Source organism: Phaseolus vulgaris, chromosome 11 (genome assembly GCF_000499845.2).
Source record: "Phaseolus vulgaris cultivar G19833 chromosome 11, P. vulgaris v2.0, whole genome shotgun sequence".
Taxonomy (NCBI): Eukaryota; Viridiplantae; Streptophyta; class Magnoliopsida; order Fabales; family Fabaceae; genus Phaseolus; species Phaseolus vulgaris.
Window position 1 is genome coordinate 48,911,718 of NC_023749.2, and position 16,891 is coordinate 48,928,608.

General features: G+C 26.8%; 1 protein-coding gene across 1 annotated transcript; it reads left to right on the top strand.

Moving 5' to 3' along the window:
- Positions 1–9,664: 9,664 nt before the first annotated feature.
- Positions 9,665–15,943, top strand: LOC137819221 (nuclear/nucleolar GTPase 2-like). The gene is made up of 12 exons (XM_068623006.1): positions 9,665–9,803; positions 10,598–10,902; positions 11,000–11,133; positions 11,237–11,366; positions 11,923–12,083; positions 12,432–12,533; positions 12,640–12,744; positions 12,894–13,022; positions 13,199–13,339; positions 14,055–14,155; positions 14,439–14,496; positions 15,150–15,943. The coding sequence occupies exons 2-12, from the start codon at positions 10,671–10,673 to the stop codon at positions 15,531–15,533; spliced, it is 1,677 nt and encodes a 558-aa protein (XP_068479107.1). The 5' UTR covers positions 9,665–9,803; positions 10,598–10,670; the 3' UTR covers positions 15,534–15,943.
- The last annotated feature ends 948 nt before the right edge of the window (positions 15,944–16,891 follow it).

Here is a 16,891-nt window from a genome sequence, read left to right on the forward strand (position 1 = left end):
AACATAATATGTTGATCAAGCGATTACAAGACACAGATAATAAAATATTCTTTATCTTGATAATTAATATCGATCAATCAACAATTACTCGTTCAGGCCACGTGAAAATGACTTTCAATACATTTTTTTCATTCAAATAACCTATATGATGTGTTTGTATTTTATATACGTGTTTAATGATGAAATTATATTATTCGTGGACTTACATTTGAATATGTTTGTGTGTGGATTGAATATGTTATATTTGATTTAGATGAGAATAGTTAAATATATGAGAAAACATGTTCAACAATTTTGTGCTTTGTAATATAAAGCACAAAAACTCATTGCGAAAAAAACATATTTTTGCTTCACTTATCATCTAAATCACATAGATTAAGACACAAAATGGTTAGAAGTTTAGGAGAATTTTTACACAAACTTCATACTTATTTGTCCAATGAACTTATCATAACTTGTGTAGTTAAGGTTTGTACGCCAAAAAAATGTTTAAAATGAATAAATTGATAATCTTTTGTTAGACATACTTAATATAACTCTTCCAAATTGTGTTTATACGTACTGTATAAACTTAATTTAATTGAGTTTATGATTTTTTTTACTTCGTCATATTTACTATATTTTTTTTATTTTCTTACTATGATTTTATGTTTTTTTTTTATTGTAATCACACCTAGTATTATGTGAGTAGAAGAAGTTATAAGTTCATATACCATGGATGGACAGATACAATTTTGTTATATGTGTATTTGTGTTTTTTTAACTCTAGTGATGTCATTTTTTTTTATAACTAATATAATTTAACGTCATTTTTTACTTCTCCTAAAGTCTTCTCCCCATATTTTCCTTTTTTTTTTTTTTTCCTTAAATTCATATTTTTATATTTTTCTCATTGTTGTATGATGTGTCATGTTCATTGAAGTGTATTTTAAATTTCATTTTTAATTATTCTTATATTCTTATTGTATTATAGTTCCTTTCATGAATATTATATGTTGATTAGAATCATTGATTCAAACTACTTGTAATTTTATTTTCAGAAGTATCATGCTTCAAATTGTATTTTATTATAGTTTTTTTTATACAAGACAAGCTTTTAATGCATATTGTCATTTAATCATCCCTAATTTTTTTGTAGGATTTTACATAGTTAACAAATAAAAAACCACCTAACTATAATTATATTTTCTAAAGTTAAATTGGTCAGTGATTTAAAACATAATATTATAACCATACCCATGTAAAAAAATTAAAACTTAATATTATAACCCTTGTAACCAAAATATAACTTAATGGAAAAAAATGTTACAATGAAAATTACTTAATGAAAAAAAATGTGAGAACAAACCAAACAATCTTTGATACAAAAACAAATTCCCTTAGAAATAGTTGATTTAGTTTTTTTTTTTACTTTATTTATCAACTTTTTTTCAGCAGCTATTTTTGCTTCTAAGAAAAGCAATTATGGTGGAAACCATCTTTTGAAAACAATTTTTTTTTTCTGTTATGTAACCTAAGCAGCTACGAAAGATTTGAAGGAAAGGTACAACTTTTGAATGATTGAAAAAATGGTGTATCACTCTGTCTTGAATCAAAAGGAATGTATTATTAATATTTTGATATGACTAACTTTAGTATTTTAATTCCAAATTAAAGTTTAGTAATCATGCATGCATGGTTGTTACATTAAATTTTATAATAGAAATCAATTAAAAACTATTAATATAAAAAAATCACTGAATAATAATTATTTTTGGATAAAAAATAATTAATTACTATATTGCTTAAATTAAATATTATTTTATAAATTAAAAATTATTAATATTTAAAGTAATTTTTATTATTAATAAAAAAATTATAAACTAATTTTTTAAATGAATATGTAATATTATAAATTGATATGTAACATTAATATATAATATTTATAATAATTTGAAATTTAAAATAATTAGTAATTAAACACTAATAACTAATATTAAATACCAATTTATAAATTAGTTTATAAATTTTTATTAATAATAAAATATACTTTAAATATTAATAGTTTTTAATTTATAAAATAATATTTAACTTAATTAATATAATAAAATGTCTTGTGATAAAAAAATAAAAAATGTGTGACGTGTAATTTTGTTGGATGATTCTTATTATTTATAGTTTAAGAATGTGTGAGAATATGAATTCTATAGAGTTAGAAAGTATTAGGACTTGAATAAGTTGTGTAAATATTATCTCGCTCATTAATTTGACTCTATGTTTTATTTTATGATATAATCATATTTAATAAAAGAATAAATGGCATTGCATATCATAATAAAAAGTTCCAAACAACAATAAATTTTTTGTGTTTTTCTTTTGGTTTTTTAACAGAACTTATTTTAAAAACCCAAATATTTAATAGCTAATTATTGTAAATAATATATATATATATATATTATAATGGGATGCTTTATTTCATCTTTTAAAAATATTATTGAGCAATATATAAAAGTTTTTAAGTATTATATATCTATCAAATTTTTGTAGTTAATTATGTAAAATGTAATATTTTAAAATCAACTTTGAAATTATTTTTAAAAAAATGTGTATCTTTTAATACTTTTATGTAATTTTTTTGTCATTAAAGTAAAGTTACGTCTGATTCAATTAATAGTAAAAAAATAACTTTATATATACTGTTTTTTTTATGAATATATATTCCAGAAAATTTAGTCTTAAATCAATTTAAATTTAAAAAACTGTATTTTAAAAAAAATACACGCCTTTATTCTTTTTAGCAGTGCCATATTTTAAAAACTAAAATATTAATTTTATTTAATCGTTTCTTTTCTTATTTCACATTGAATTTTTTATTTATTGAATGTAGCCAGTTACGATTTCAAATTATTTTATTTTCAATAACAAGCCACACATAATAATCCCATTCTTTGTATATGTGATCAAACATTATATTTTCTAGAAAAAAATAAATTGATTATTTAATAAAACTAGATATCTATATGATTTCCTAATCTCTATTTGAAACTAAATTAATTTTCAAATTATTTTCATTAATCTCAAATACACTACACTACAAGAAAGTCATTAGTATAAACCAATCTCAGAGACAAAAAATAATTAGATGTTATAGTAACTAAATTAAAGATATTTTAGAAACTAAAAAATGTTTCTAAATTAGTTTCTATTATTGTTAAATAGTTTTTAAATTGGTATCTAGTTAGCTACCAACATTTTTGCTACCAATTTGTAGCCAATTAGACACAAATTTATAAACTATTTAAAAAAAAAAAACCGAAGTTAGAAACCAAAAATTATTTTATACTCTAAAACAATCTATAATTTAGTCACTATAACAATTAATTATTTTTTTCTTCTAAATTTAGTTTGTATTAATGATTTTTTTGATAATTTTATATTTTTTAAATCTCTGACTTGAATGTGAAATAGTTATATCATACATGCATAAATTACAAACACATTTTAATGAATAAAAGAAAAGGGAGATGAGTCATAATTGCATATTGCTTTCATCCACCTTGCTAGTTTTTATGGAGTGGGTTATATGTACCTTTATGGTGTAGGTGGGTAATATATGATAGTGGGGTGACATAGTGTTAACATCACATTGAACTAACAAGTCAACAACCCTAGGTTAAATTAATGTATTTGTGTCTTGCGTCAAACTCAAGAACATGATCATAATAATATGAACTTTTTCCCCTTTTATTTGATCTTAGGTTTACTAATTTTAGTCAATTTTGGATAACCTAGTTTTTTCAAGACTAGGAAAAAATTGTATCCATCAAACTTATCTATTTTTTAAGTGTAGTATAACTTGTAGAACTAGTTTGATCCTACTAATAGTTCAATGTGGGATTTTGATGCACATTTTTTCAAGAAAATTATAAATAAAAAATACATTTTAAAAAAAATTAATGTAAAAAAATTAAAAAGAAATGTTTGATATATATATTATAGTGTATATATTTTAATAAAATAATTCATTTTTATCTAACTAATAGTTTATTTGTATTGTGTGATGGAAAATGATAGAGTAAAAAAAGAAAAAAAAATGGAGTGGGAAATTATGTTACTTTAAATAGGTGAAATATGATGATTGGAAACTGATATGATTTTATTTGTTTATAATATTTTTTATTTATTATGATTTATTATTTTTAAATTACAAATGCACAACATTACATTAGTGTTGAGACAATTAAGCATGGTATTGTAATAATAATTAAATATTCGATTTTTTATATTAATAAAATTAAATTCTAATAAATATTTCCTTTTGATTATCTAATTTCGAAAAAAAAAACTTCTATCCAAATGCAATTTTCAAAACTTAAAATAACATTAATATATTCTCATAAATTATAAATTATGTCCTCACCTATCATTTTATTGATTTACATATACGTATGTATTGTGATAATGGATCAAATAAAACATTATAAACTATCTATTTAAATTTTAAAACAATATAATCTCTTTTTGTATAACTTTATTTGTACAATAAATATATAAGTTTATTTAGATAATATAATTAGAGTCAATCATTTTATTTGACATATTATCTGTTTTAAAATCTGAAGTTTTCCATAATTTTATATAAAAATGATCTTAAATGATTAAAAATAATTCTTATCTCTAAATAAATGGCACATTGTTGTAAGTAGCAATTAAGTATTATAGGTTGTGTTTGGAAGTGTGATGTTGATGAGGTAGGAGAAAACATGTGGTGTAAAGTTATGTAATAATTAAAGAAGATGAAGATCAAAGTGGACCCTTTATGACTGTTAAATGTTCTATGGAGTTACAAAAACCTTCTCACCATTTTCTTATTCCTTTTCCTTTGCTGCATTCATAAGATTTGGACCACTTCTTCTAAAAAATCTTCTAACTTTAGGTGCTTAACTTTGCTTTATATGTTCATATTTTTCTTCTTTTTATTTTAGTAGTACCATGCAAAATGAAATATTATTATTATTATCATAAACCACTTTCATCAAACAATTGGTCTTTCTTTTGAATACTTTTGAAGAACTTTTGAAGAAGAGAGTGAAAATTTTGCAAAATTTGTTAGAACATAGCAAGCTTTGGAAACAAGAAATGGCATTTGTAAGGATGAAGTTTTGTCCATTCAAAGGAAGCTAATGGCATTATAAATTGTTTACTTTGAATAGTTCTTCAAAGCCACACATGTTTGAAACCCTAGATAGTGAACTTAAAGCAAATATTCTCACCAAACCTATGCAACACTAGTTTTTTACTTAGAAAGCAATTTAGTTTCATTTTCTAACACAAGAGACAAAAATCAAATCTCACAAATGATGCTAGTGGTTGTGGGATGTTGACAATGGTTAGTTTTATGATCTACAACATAAAATGTGAATTAATTCTATAATATTGTAATAATAATAATAATAATGTATATTTTTATTAAAAAATCATTAAATAAAAACTAATTTTAGAGACTAAAAGTAATTAGCTAAATTAAATAGTATTATATAGACTACAAGAATTATTGATATTTACAATAATTTTTATTATTGATAAATATATTTAATTAGTTACCAATGTTTTAACTATTAATTATTTCACTATTAGAAAATCATGAAATAGAAGCTAGTATCAGAGAAAATAATAATAATTAGTTGTTATAGTGACTAAATTATAGACCATTTTATAAACTAAAAAAAATTGTGATTTTTAAATTAGTTTTTATTATTGTTAAATGATTTATAAATTGGTATCTAATTAGCTATCAAAGTTTTTGCTACCAAATTTAGAATTTAAATAATTAGTAGTTAAAATCTTGGTGGCTAATTAGATACCAATTTAGAAAGTATTTAAATATAATAAAAATAACAACTAATTATTTTTTGTCTCTAAAATTGGTTTCTATTTCATGATTTTCTTGTAGGTTTTAGATTATAAGATTGGAAGTTAAAACCTTAGTAATTAAATAGATACCAATTTATAAACTATTTATCAATAATAAAAGATATTTTAAATATTAATAATTTTTTAGTCTCTACAAAAATATACAATTTAGTTAATATAATAACTAATTATTTTGTATCCTTAAAATTAGTTTTTATTTAATATTTTTATTATAGTGTAGTTAAATAAATCCATATTCGTAATTATTCTGTAATTTAATAACTGAGGCTTAATTACACATTTTAAAAATCATAGTACCTATTAAATGTGCTTACTAATAAAGTGTTAGTTTGTTTCTAGATTTTGTGAATTTATAATCTCAACCAAATTAATAAGAGTTTAAATGAATTTGCTTGAAGAATTTATTTACAATTTATGTGAATTTATGAGTTATTAAAAACAAACTTACTAAAACAGGTTATGATAGATTTGTAAGCTGTTTTTAACTTACTTTAATAAGGTTCTTAATATTTATTATTAAAAGTAGTTAGTTTTTATTCAAACTTTTATTATAAAAAAAAAAACAAAAACATCTTATACAGAACTTTATATATAGAATATTGTACAAATTTTATAATACTTTATTAATGTTTTGTTTGTATAATATAATACTTTATTAAGGATGTCTGAATTAAAGATTCTTTATTGTCTTTTGTCAATGTGATAAACTTAACTTTCAACATAAATATTCTCTATTTTCTATCACTTTTATGTATTTTTTTTTTTATAATTTAGGACATTGATTTTGATGTTTCAACATACTTTTATAGATCCAAATACATCACCATATAAGCCTTGAAAAAAGAAACAAATATTTCATCATGTGTATCCAAGTTTGCTCTTGGTGCATCCCTATTTTCAATTTAAAATTTCTCTTAAATAGTTTTTAGCTATTATCATCTATAAAATAACATTTAAATTAATAGATTTTTAAAATATAATTATAAGATATCTTACCCACAATATTATTTTGGTAACAAAATAAATTATATTTTATATAAATTTTTATAGATGGTATTTTTTTTATGAAATTGATCAAACAATTTACTTATGATTTTATTCCTAGTCACTAATACAAAAATCATAAGTTGGGTAATAGAAAAAAATAAATATAAAACCTCTTCGGTTGTTTCTTCTAGCACCTCTATACGTTATTCTCTCACCTTCATAAATTTCAATATATCCAAAAATATCCTGTAATATTTCAGATTACGTAACCTTTGAATTTTTTTTTTCAAATTTGTAATTAGCTTCTGGATTATGTAATTCATAAACATTTTTTCAGATGCATGATTAGTTTCTGGATTACATAATTTAAAAGTTTTTTTTTAACTTTTAGATTATGTAATCCTATAATTTTTTTTCAAATGTGTGTCCAGATTATATAATTCGGAAGTTACTCTATGGGAATGTCACGAGAAAGATAAAATAATATTTTTCATGTTTTATATGGGGTGTCAGAAGAAAAACCTACGAAGGTGAGGAAGAAACAATCAACTTCTTCTCGTACATGGGTTTGCATTAGCATATCAAAACTAGTTCATAAATATGGACATTTTAAACCTTTTCAACACCCCCTTCTGAGAGTGAGCAAGAAACCATGTGGTGCAAAAAATAGTTGCTCTTTGCAAACCATTACTAGTAGCCCAACGTCTTGAATATCTGAGGGTTTTTTTCTTGCACCCGCATAATTTATAACTATATCCTTAAAATTTAAAAATGGTCATTTTACTCTTTGCATTATCTATTCTATAAATGTTTCGTAACAAGTTTTTTGAATTTTTTATAATAGATTTTTGGAATAAGATTTTCATAACATATGTTTCTTGAAACACATTAAATACATTTTAGAACAAATTTTCCAAAACAAGTTTTTCAAAATATTGATAATACCTTATGAAACAAGTTTTCCATAATACATGAACTATGTTCTAGAATGAGTTTTCTAGAACATAATTTTGAAACAAGTTTTTTAGAACAATTTTTTTTACAAACTTTTTTGAACATATATGATATTTTCAGAATAATATTTTTTTAATGAACTATTTCTCTTCTTATTCTTCCTCTCAAAGAGTTAATGGAAAACAAATGTGCAACAACGATAACAACAATGACAATCACAACTACAAAAGTAGTATGGAGGATATTTTTATCTTTTACATCAGTATGAGATGAAGTTAATAATAATGGAGGTGCAAATAAAAAAAGTTGTAACATATATCCAAAAAATTAGCTATCCATTATTCTATAAACCCAAAGGGTGTATAAAAATCAGAATGTATTTCAAAATATAACTTACATTCACAAGTTCATATGTACATGTGTTTTAAAAAAAAAAGACAAAATAAAGTCTTAAATGTCCTCCATATGTTTTGTACCTGTCTTTGTAATTGCTCGTATTCATAGTACAATCATCATAATTCACAATACAAACAAGAGATGTAAATGCAAATTATTAAATATAAATTTTTAATGTAAGACAAGTATATAAAATAAGACATTTTAATAAAAAAATAACAATTGTTAAAGTTCTTTCGACTACTAATGCATAATAATATTATAGATCCTAAACCCTAAACCACACGTTGATTTATATAATTAAAGACATCCAATAAGCAAAACATTCAGAACCGTCTTTTAAAAAAAATTATTAAGTATGCATTGTCAGAAAGTAACATCCAATATACAAAATTTTCAAACAAATTAAAAAAATGAAGTATAATAAGTTAATTATAACATAAATGGCGTGTTTGAAATAATATATATTTAATTATGATAAATTATAAAGTTTTGGTAATACAAGATACATGTTTTTTTTTTTATATATTTTATGTTTCTTAGAAAGATAAATTTCTTCCTATTTTCAAATTTTATTATTTTTATATACAAAACTCCATATTTTAATCTACATTGTAATTTTTTAAATCTAATTTATCTTACGAGCTTTTGAAGTTCCTTTATTATCCTCTTCTAATATTTCTATTTTCATCTACTGAAATTTACTTGATATTAATAAAGATTATTAATTGCAAACATTTTTTTAAAATAAAAGAATAATTTTATTTTGATGATTATTATAATATTTCAATAACAAACAGGACAATAATTAAATAATTAAGATAAAAAACATAATTAAGATGACTGATTTAACAAATGTTCAAAAATGAATCAATAGAATTAGCACAAATGTACTTAAGAAACTCCATAATTATTATTCAATTTTAATATAACTTGTAAATATAATAATAAGTTAATAATATGCTTATAGTTATTTAATTTCTTATATATTGAGTATTTTCATAAAATATATATTTTTAGAAGACAATTTATAATTTGAAGATGATGATATTTTTGACAATGTTAATATATAATACTTAAATAGCTTATTATTTTTATAAAAATAATTTAAAAAATTTTAATCTCTACAATTTTATTTTGTTTAAGTTCTAATCAATCGTAATAATCATTTTATTAGAAATAAAAAATTAATACCCATTTTAAATTATAAAGAGACTAGTTGAATTAGCAAAATGTTTGTATAATTTTCTGAGAATTTTAGTTAAATTTGAAGGTTGTGTTTGGTAAACCCTTTTTATAATAAAATATAATTTAGAAAAATAAAAATAAGAGAAAAAAAATAGAAAGAAAATATAATATGAGTATTGGTAAGTTTATATATATATATATATATATATACTTATTTGAAATTTTTTATATGATTTTTCCTAAAACAGTACTAAAATTAAAGAAAAAAACAGATGGAGAAATTTGACTGTTAAAACAACCAAACCCTAGCTCTCACTTCTTCTCTCTTCAGCCACTGGAATTTGCAGAGCAGCAATCACCAGCAGGTAGTTTTATACGTTTTCTTCACTTTTATTGCGTTTCTTTTGCTGTTCAGAGTAACTATTCTCCTTCTCCAGAAGAACCAATGGAAAATGAAGTTTGAATCAGTAGTTATATGAACATCCGCAGGAAACATAAGTTTCACTGTTTTTTCTATTTGTGTTGCCGTGTTTCTTAACAAATTTAATGTTTTTTGCATTTGGGCTTGATTTGTGAGCAATTATGGTGTAGATTTTTTTTTCCCACTATTTCCTGTAAGTGTTGTTGACACTATGTTTTGGCCTCTTTTTTTTCTTCTCATTGTTGATTCATGTTGTTTCTTTCGTACATCATTCATTTATTAATGGAGTGCCTCCTGCACTGTGGTTTTCAACACTTGATTGAGGATGGTAATTGGGAGTGGAATAGTAACATCAACCTAAAACAACTATTTCAGGATATTTAGTTTAATCATTCACACTTGCTTTCACTGTTGAACCAAGGTGCTACATCCAATTTAACGGATCATGAAGTATGAAATTATTAGTATAATTCTTACTACGGTTATGTAAAGTGTGGTTGTAGCATACTTCATCATTCTTCTATTAATTGATTCTCTAGATTTGTTAGAGGAGTTAAATTACACATGTCGCAATGTACAATATCAATAACAATACTTGTGTTTGAAGGCTAAAATACAAAACTAATACAGGAATTTATAGAGGAAGAGTTACAGGATAAGAGTGAGATCAAAATCATGTTAATCAAAAGTAACTTTGCTACCTCTAAACCATACTAAATATTCTATCCTTTATTCCAGGTCATATCCAAACTGCTGTAGATACTGACAAGGTAAGAAACCAACTTATCTCTCTTTTTGTCTCTGGACTGCAATGGCGAAGAAGCAAGAGAAGAAGGTGAACGTCTCCGGCAAACCGAAGCACTCTCTCGACGTTAACCGCAGCAATGACTCGAAGAAGGAGAGGCGCTCCGCCGCCACCGTGCGCCGCCTCAAGATGTACAAGACCAGACCCGTTCGCGACCGAAAAGGCAAAGTCCTCTCCAATGAGTTTCAGTCCAAGGATCTTCCCAGCACACGTATTCAACCTGATCGCCGATGGTTCGGTATGTCCAATTTCGTAACAATAATCACTTAAATGCTTAATTCAAAAATAAGAATCGCGTTTCATCAACTTGAACTTGCGAATATTACAATCCGCAGGGAATACGCGTGTTGTGAATCAGAAGGAGCTCGAGTTCTTCCGGGAAGAGCTGCAGAGTCGCATGTCGAGTAATTACAATGTGATTCTTAAAGAGAAGAAACTGCCGCTGTCATTGCTCAATGATCACCAGAAGGTTTGTTTGTTAGGTTCTGCGTTTTTGGTGAATGAGTTGTGTGCGTTTTTTTAAAATAAAAATGATAATGAATTTATTAATGGTTTATGGATTTTGAATGTAGCAAGTTAGAGTTCATCTGCTTGATAGAGAGCCTTTTCAAGATGCTTTTGGACCTAAGACCAAAAGAAAGCGCCCCAGCCTCTTGGCTGCTGACTACGAGTCCTTGCTGAAGAAAGCTGATGGTTCTCAAGGTAAAAGGATGGTTTCTCTGTGAATTTGTAGGTTGGATGGGCAACGGGGTTGTGTTGTTATCTTTAAAAGTTTAGAACCTGTTTGCTGGTGTGTATGTTCTGAGAAAAACTATTTTTGAGTGAAAAAATTCATAAAGGTTACATAAGTTTCTCCGAATAAGTAAATCTCAAGAACAAAGAAGTTTAGTTATTTATGTCTTGTTAACTCTTTTTTCTAAAGTAGTTTACTATTCTAAAAGTTATCTGTCCTACATTTCACTAGATCACTTAAGAAAACAGGAGATGGGAAATGTTTTTGTAGAAGTTAGAAATAATAGCTCAAGAAGTTATATTTTTAAATTGAGATTCTGTTTCTTATCTAAGCACCCATTGGTCTATTAGTTGTTTTATGATGGTGCACTTAACAGATTCACTTAATTGAAACTGAATAGTAACTTTTTTGTTTATTTTGTGGGAATTCTTGTTTTATGTGATCTGTAGTTTCTTTCTACAAATTAATTGTGCTTTACTTAGTGTGAGATTATTGTCATTCCTTCTTTGCTATGGTATTTTGCAGATGTGTTTGAACAGAAGCGTGGTTCTAGTGCATCTGGAGAAGCTGATGATGGGGATGGATTTAGAGATTTAGTGCGACATACCATGTTCGAAAAGGGTCAAAGTAAACGCATATGGGGCGAGCTTTACAAAGTGATAGATTCGTCTGATGTTGTTGTACAGGTAGCATTTTTAGATTTTCTCGTGTCTATGTTTCTGCAATGGTGTGCATGTGTTTGTTTCAATTAGATATGATTGTGCCACAGAAAAAATGTGCTCTATGATAGGCATTTCTGATATGTTGCTCTGTCAGTGTAAGGTCACTTTTAGGTCTTATCTCAAATTTGAAAAAATGTCTTGGTTAATATTTTCCATTTTTAAAGCAACTTTCTTTTTTGTGCTCCTTTTGTGCTTTGTTTAGATAAAGGGTCTATGGTAGGTCAGATTTCTTTGAACACAAGTCCTTGAAGTTGTCCAACAGATCCATCTTCTCTTCCTCAAAGTTTGAATACTTTATGCATCCTAATGCAGGTTCTAGATGCGAGGGATCCACAAGGCACAAGATGTTACCATTTAGAGAAGCATTTGAAGGAAAATTGTAAGCACAAACACATGGTGCTTTTATTGAACAAGGTTAGTGACAACATGATTTGTTTTTAACATTACTCTAAAATGTTAAGTGCCCTATATTGCTATTATCTGACTTAAAGCAAACTTAATTTTATTTCCCCCTTTTCAGTGTGATCTAGTTCCTGCTTGGGCAACAAAAGGATGGCTTAGAGTTTTGTCTAAAGAATTTCCAACTCTGGCATTCCATGCAAACATTAACAAGTCCTTTGGAAAAGTATTTCTGATACACCTGATCTTCATTTAATTTGTTTGGTTTATGTGCCAATTTTGTTAATTTATGAAAGAAATATAACTGAAACTTGATATAGCTATTCTGCATCTCCTGCTATGTGCTATTTTCTTATTTGTCATTATTGTGCGTAGGGTTCTCTTCTATCTGTACTTAGACAATTTGCACGCTTGAAACGGGATAAGCAAGCAATATCGGTTGGATTTGTTGGATATCCAAATGTTGGGAAGTCATCAGTAATCAACACTTTGCGTACAAAGAATGTAATACTTCTTTCTCCTTTAATGCTTCTCATTTTTTGCTTAAGCTGTTGTTTATGCATTTATGTGGACATGAATGCAAGCATAGACTCACTAATCTTGTTTAGTTTTAAATTATTGTTGTGGAATAATTACTTTAACAAATTGACTAACACGTATCCAATTATATGTTATAAAAGGTCTGCAAGGTTGCTCCAATTCCAGGGGAAACGAAAGTCTGGCAGTATATAACGCTTACAAAGAGAATCTTTTTGATTGATTGTCCAGGTGTAGTCTACCACAACAAGGATTCTGAAACAGATGTTGTGTTAAAGGGTGTGGTATGTTACCTTCTGCTTTCTCTAATTTTGGTTGTTAATGTGCTTTTATGAAGAATGTTTTGTTTTAGACTATTTTTTTAGTGGTAATTTAATTAGTGTTAATTTAATTAATAGATGTAGTGCTTTAATCCTTGTAGGCAATTTCAGCAATTGAGGAAAAGTTTCATTGTTGTAATTTGCTAATAGTGTTGAGCAACTGTTTAGGGATATGGTTTAATGCAATCTAATCAACCTAGTTGTCTCCTGTGATATCATCTATTTTGTTTGGTTGTTTTATTTTATTTGTTTTGATTTGTTGGACCTTAGTCTAGGAAACTATTCTTTTATTTTTGAATGACTAGTTAATTTGGTGTTATATCCAGGTAACGACACATTAGTTATTCTGTTAAAAAACTTTGATGTCATTAAAATATGATGGTGGTCAATTTTGTTTGTCCCTTGTTGATTTGTCAGAATGGTGGCTATCCATTGGTGATATATGATAGTATACTTGAGTGAGATGAAGTTAGTTTCAACCTGGCATCTCCTGAACCATCATAGCTTTCATTTGCTCACGTGATATTCTATTGTCATTTTTAGGACTTATACTTGTTTTACTTGTCCAGTGGCTTTACTCCTTGCTTTTGCTTGTAGTAGTGGAATTAATTTTGCTGTAGTTGGTAATTATATTATTATTATTAATCAATACAGTCATGCTAATACATGTTACTTCCAGGTGCGTGTAACTAATTTGAAAGATGCTGCAGACCATATAGGTGAGGTTTTGAAACGTGTGAAGAAAGCACATTTGGAGAGAGCATATAAAATAAAAGAGTGGTATGGCTCTGTCTCCTGAACTTAATGGTGTCGACCTGGTTAACTAAGAGTGTCCTTTTGTATTCATGTGTTCCTTTGATGAAAATATGCTAAGTTTGCCAATCATATGATCATTCTTCATCTCTGATAGGAGCTGTAGTAGTTGATAGAGAACATTTTTATGCCATGGCATACAAGCAAAATTATGGGCAAACGAAGACTGACAGTATTATATCATGGCAACTTTTCACCCTGTTTTTCTGTTCTGGCATCTCATCTCATAAGATTTTTTTGTTGCCACCAGGGATGACGAAAATGACTTCTTACTGCAGCTTTGCAAATCAAGTGGCAAACTTCTGAAGGTATTATTTTTTAGTTAATCTGAAATTCTTAGTTTAATATCTAAGTTCTGGCTCTGCTCAATTCGGCGGCCAAGACTAGATATGTGCATACTCTTCTTAGTATGGGATGCCTATTGAGTCAAAAGCCAATAATGAACCCAAGGAACACGTTTCATAGTCTGTTTCTATTGTATAAAACGAGAGAGATGTAATTAATTACCCCCCCAAAGACAGCAGTTTGCCAAGTTTTAGGGGAAAAATTTACAGAGAGGCTGTAAAACCCTCAATCTTGCATTCAAATTTTTGTGCATGTGGAGAGTAGAAGACCCATTAAGTGTAAATCAGATAAAGAGTAGTTCAATAGTTAGAGGTAGAGGGAAACCCAGAAAACGTGTCGGCCAAATCATCAAGAAGGATATAGATTTAAATGGTCTGTTCTTCTTCAATAGATTATAATTATGACATGATATTGTGGAATTGTTTGATTCTTTTATCCAACCTGCTTGGTGTTTTTTCTTGAACCTTTTTGCTCCGCTACTGAACTGAATGGTGTCTTGTGATCCTTTTAACTGACCCCATCCAATGGAACGAGACTTCTGTTTTAGTTTATCTCTCTCTGAGCGAGGTAGGATATCGTACTTCTCTGTGACTGTTTCCTATATTGGTTATTTCAGGGTGGTGAACCTGACCTGATGACTGGAGCAAAGATGGTACTTCATGACTGGCAGAGGGGTAGAATTCCGTTTTTTGTTCCTCCTCCTAAGCAGGAAGAAGAGTCTGAGGAACCTAATGTTAATGGGGTTGACATAGATGATGCAGTTGATGGCAATGAAGCATCTGCTGCTATTAAGGCTATCGCAGATGTTCTTTCGTCACAGCAGCAAATAAGTGTCCCTGTTCAAAAGGATTTATATAGTGAGAATGAGTTGAAGGGGGAGGCCACTGACCAAACTCCTAACCACAATGCAGAAGATATTCCACCTTCTGATAGTGACACATCTGAACAGGATTCACCTACTAAGATTCCATCTGAACTGGACCCAACCATTGAGTCATAAATTTTGGTTGCATTGGAGTTAGGAAAATTGTATGTAAATTATAAGTTGGTTCTATTTCCATCCTCTAAAGCTTGGAAGAGAACAGCTCCTTTTCCTTTCGCATCATTTCTGAGGCCAGCTTCATTTTTGGGACTTCATCTACCTCACAAAGATGGTTGTCAAATGCATTGATTTTTCTTTCGGGAATGTTGTTTTGGCAAACCTGATGTTTGTATTCGAGAGATATGTTCAAGGAGATCTTAAGAACATGCAGAAGGTTTTAGTTTGTTGAGCATTGGTTTTATTATAGCTTTGTTCCTTAGTTGAAATCTTGTTTTACTTCTTAAATATTCCATTATATGATTCAAAGTTGTAAACGTGGATGATGCAACATTTTCTAATTTAATGCCAACCCAATATTTTGCCATTCATTTGCAGATATTCAACCTTTAACGTATGGATTATAACTTTTTAACAATGAAATATTTAAACTATAAATTAAATTATTTAATAAGATGTAATGGTGGTTGTAATATTATGGTATAAAATGAGAGTGTTATGAACTATGTAGTACATATACAGACACAAAGGTACGTATAATTTTTAAAATGTAGGACACAGGGAGACAAATCTATATATTATATAATTTTGAATTATATAAATTGAAAATAAATATTTATGTGCAAAAGTATGTTTCAGATTCTTTTGGGAGTTCCATGACTGGCTCAAAAGAATTTGTTCCTTATTTTTATAATTATAATAAAAATTTATACAATAAATTTGAGTTTTTAGAAAATTATTGTATTTATACCTTTTAAAATTGTGTTAGAATCGTGTTAAAATTTTAAAAAATCAACAAATATTTTTTGAATTGAACACTTCATTGATAAATGTTCTACGAGTGTCGACACCGATACGTGTGTTTGACACGGATACACCCATTTAAGAGAAGTGTCTGAGTTTCATAGGTTATGAACCTATTATAACTTGTAATTTAAATGTGAAAAATTATGGTATATAATGTGAATTTCCCACCAAACAATCTCGTATGATGTATATTAATATATATTTTTCAATGTAAATAATTTTAACTAAAAATAGATAAAACATCTTAAACAGAAGTCATAAAATAAAGCTACAAGTTATATCTAAATTCATGTAGTCTTTATTTGAATAGAATTTGTTAGGTCTATTTTAAAATAATGAAAACAAAAAAGTTAAATAGGAACACATGTATTGAATATGATAAATAAAGGTAAAATACTCAAAGTAGATAAATTGATAAGGTTTCTTTGAAATTCATTTTCATTCTAAAACGGAAATATATAAGTTTTTTATAAAAATTGATAAAAAAGTAAAAACAGAAATCCTGTGAATTT

Bases quoted from the DNA above. Each gene is read 5' to 3' on its own strand.
- LOC137819221 (XM_068623006.1), top strand. From the start codon at position 10,671: ATGGCGAAGAAGCAAGAGAAGAAGGTGAACGTCTCCGGCAAACCGAAG. The intron at 11,367-11,922 runs GTAAAAGGATGG...GGTATTTTGCAG, and splicing joins GAAAGCTGATGGTTCTCAAG to ATGTGTTTGAACAGAAGCGT. The intron at 14,497-15,149 runs GTATTATTTTTT...TGGTTATTTCAG, and splicing joins CAAGTGGCAAACTTCTGAAG to GGTGGTGAACCTGACCTGAT.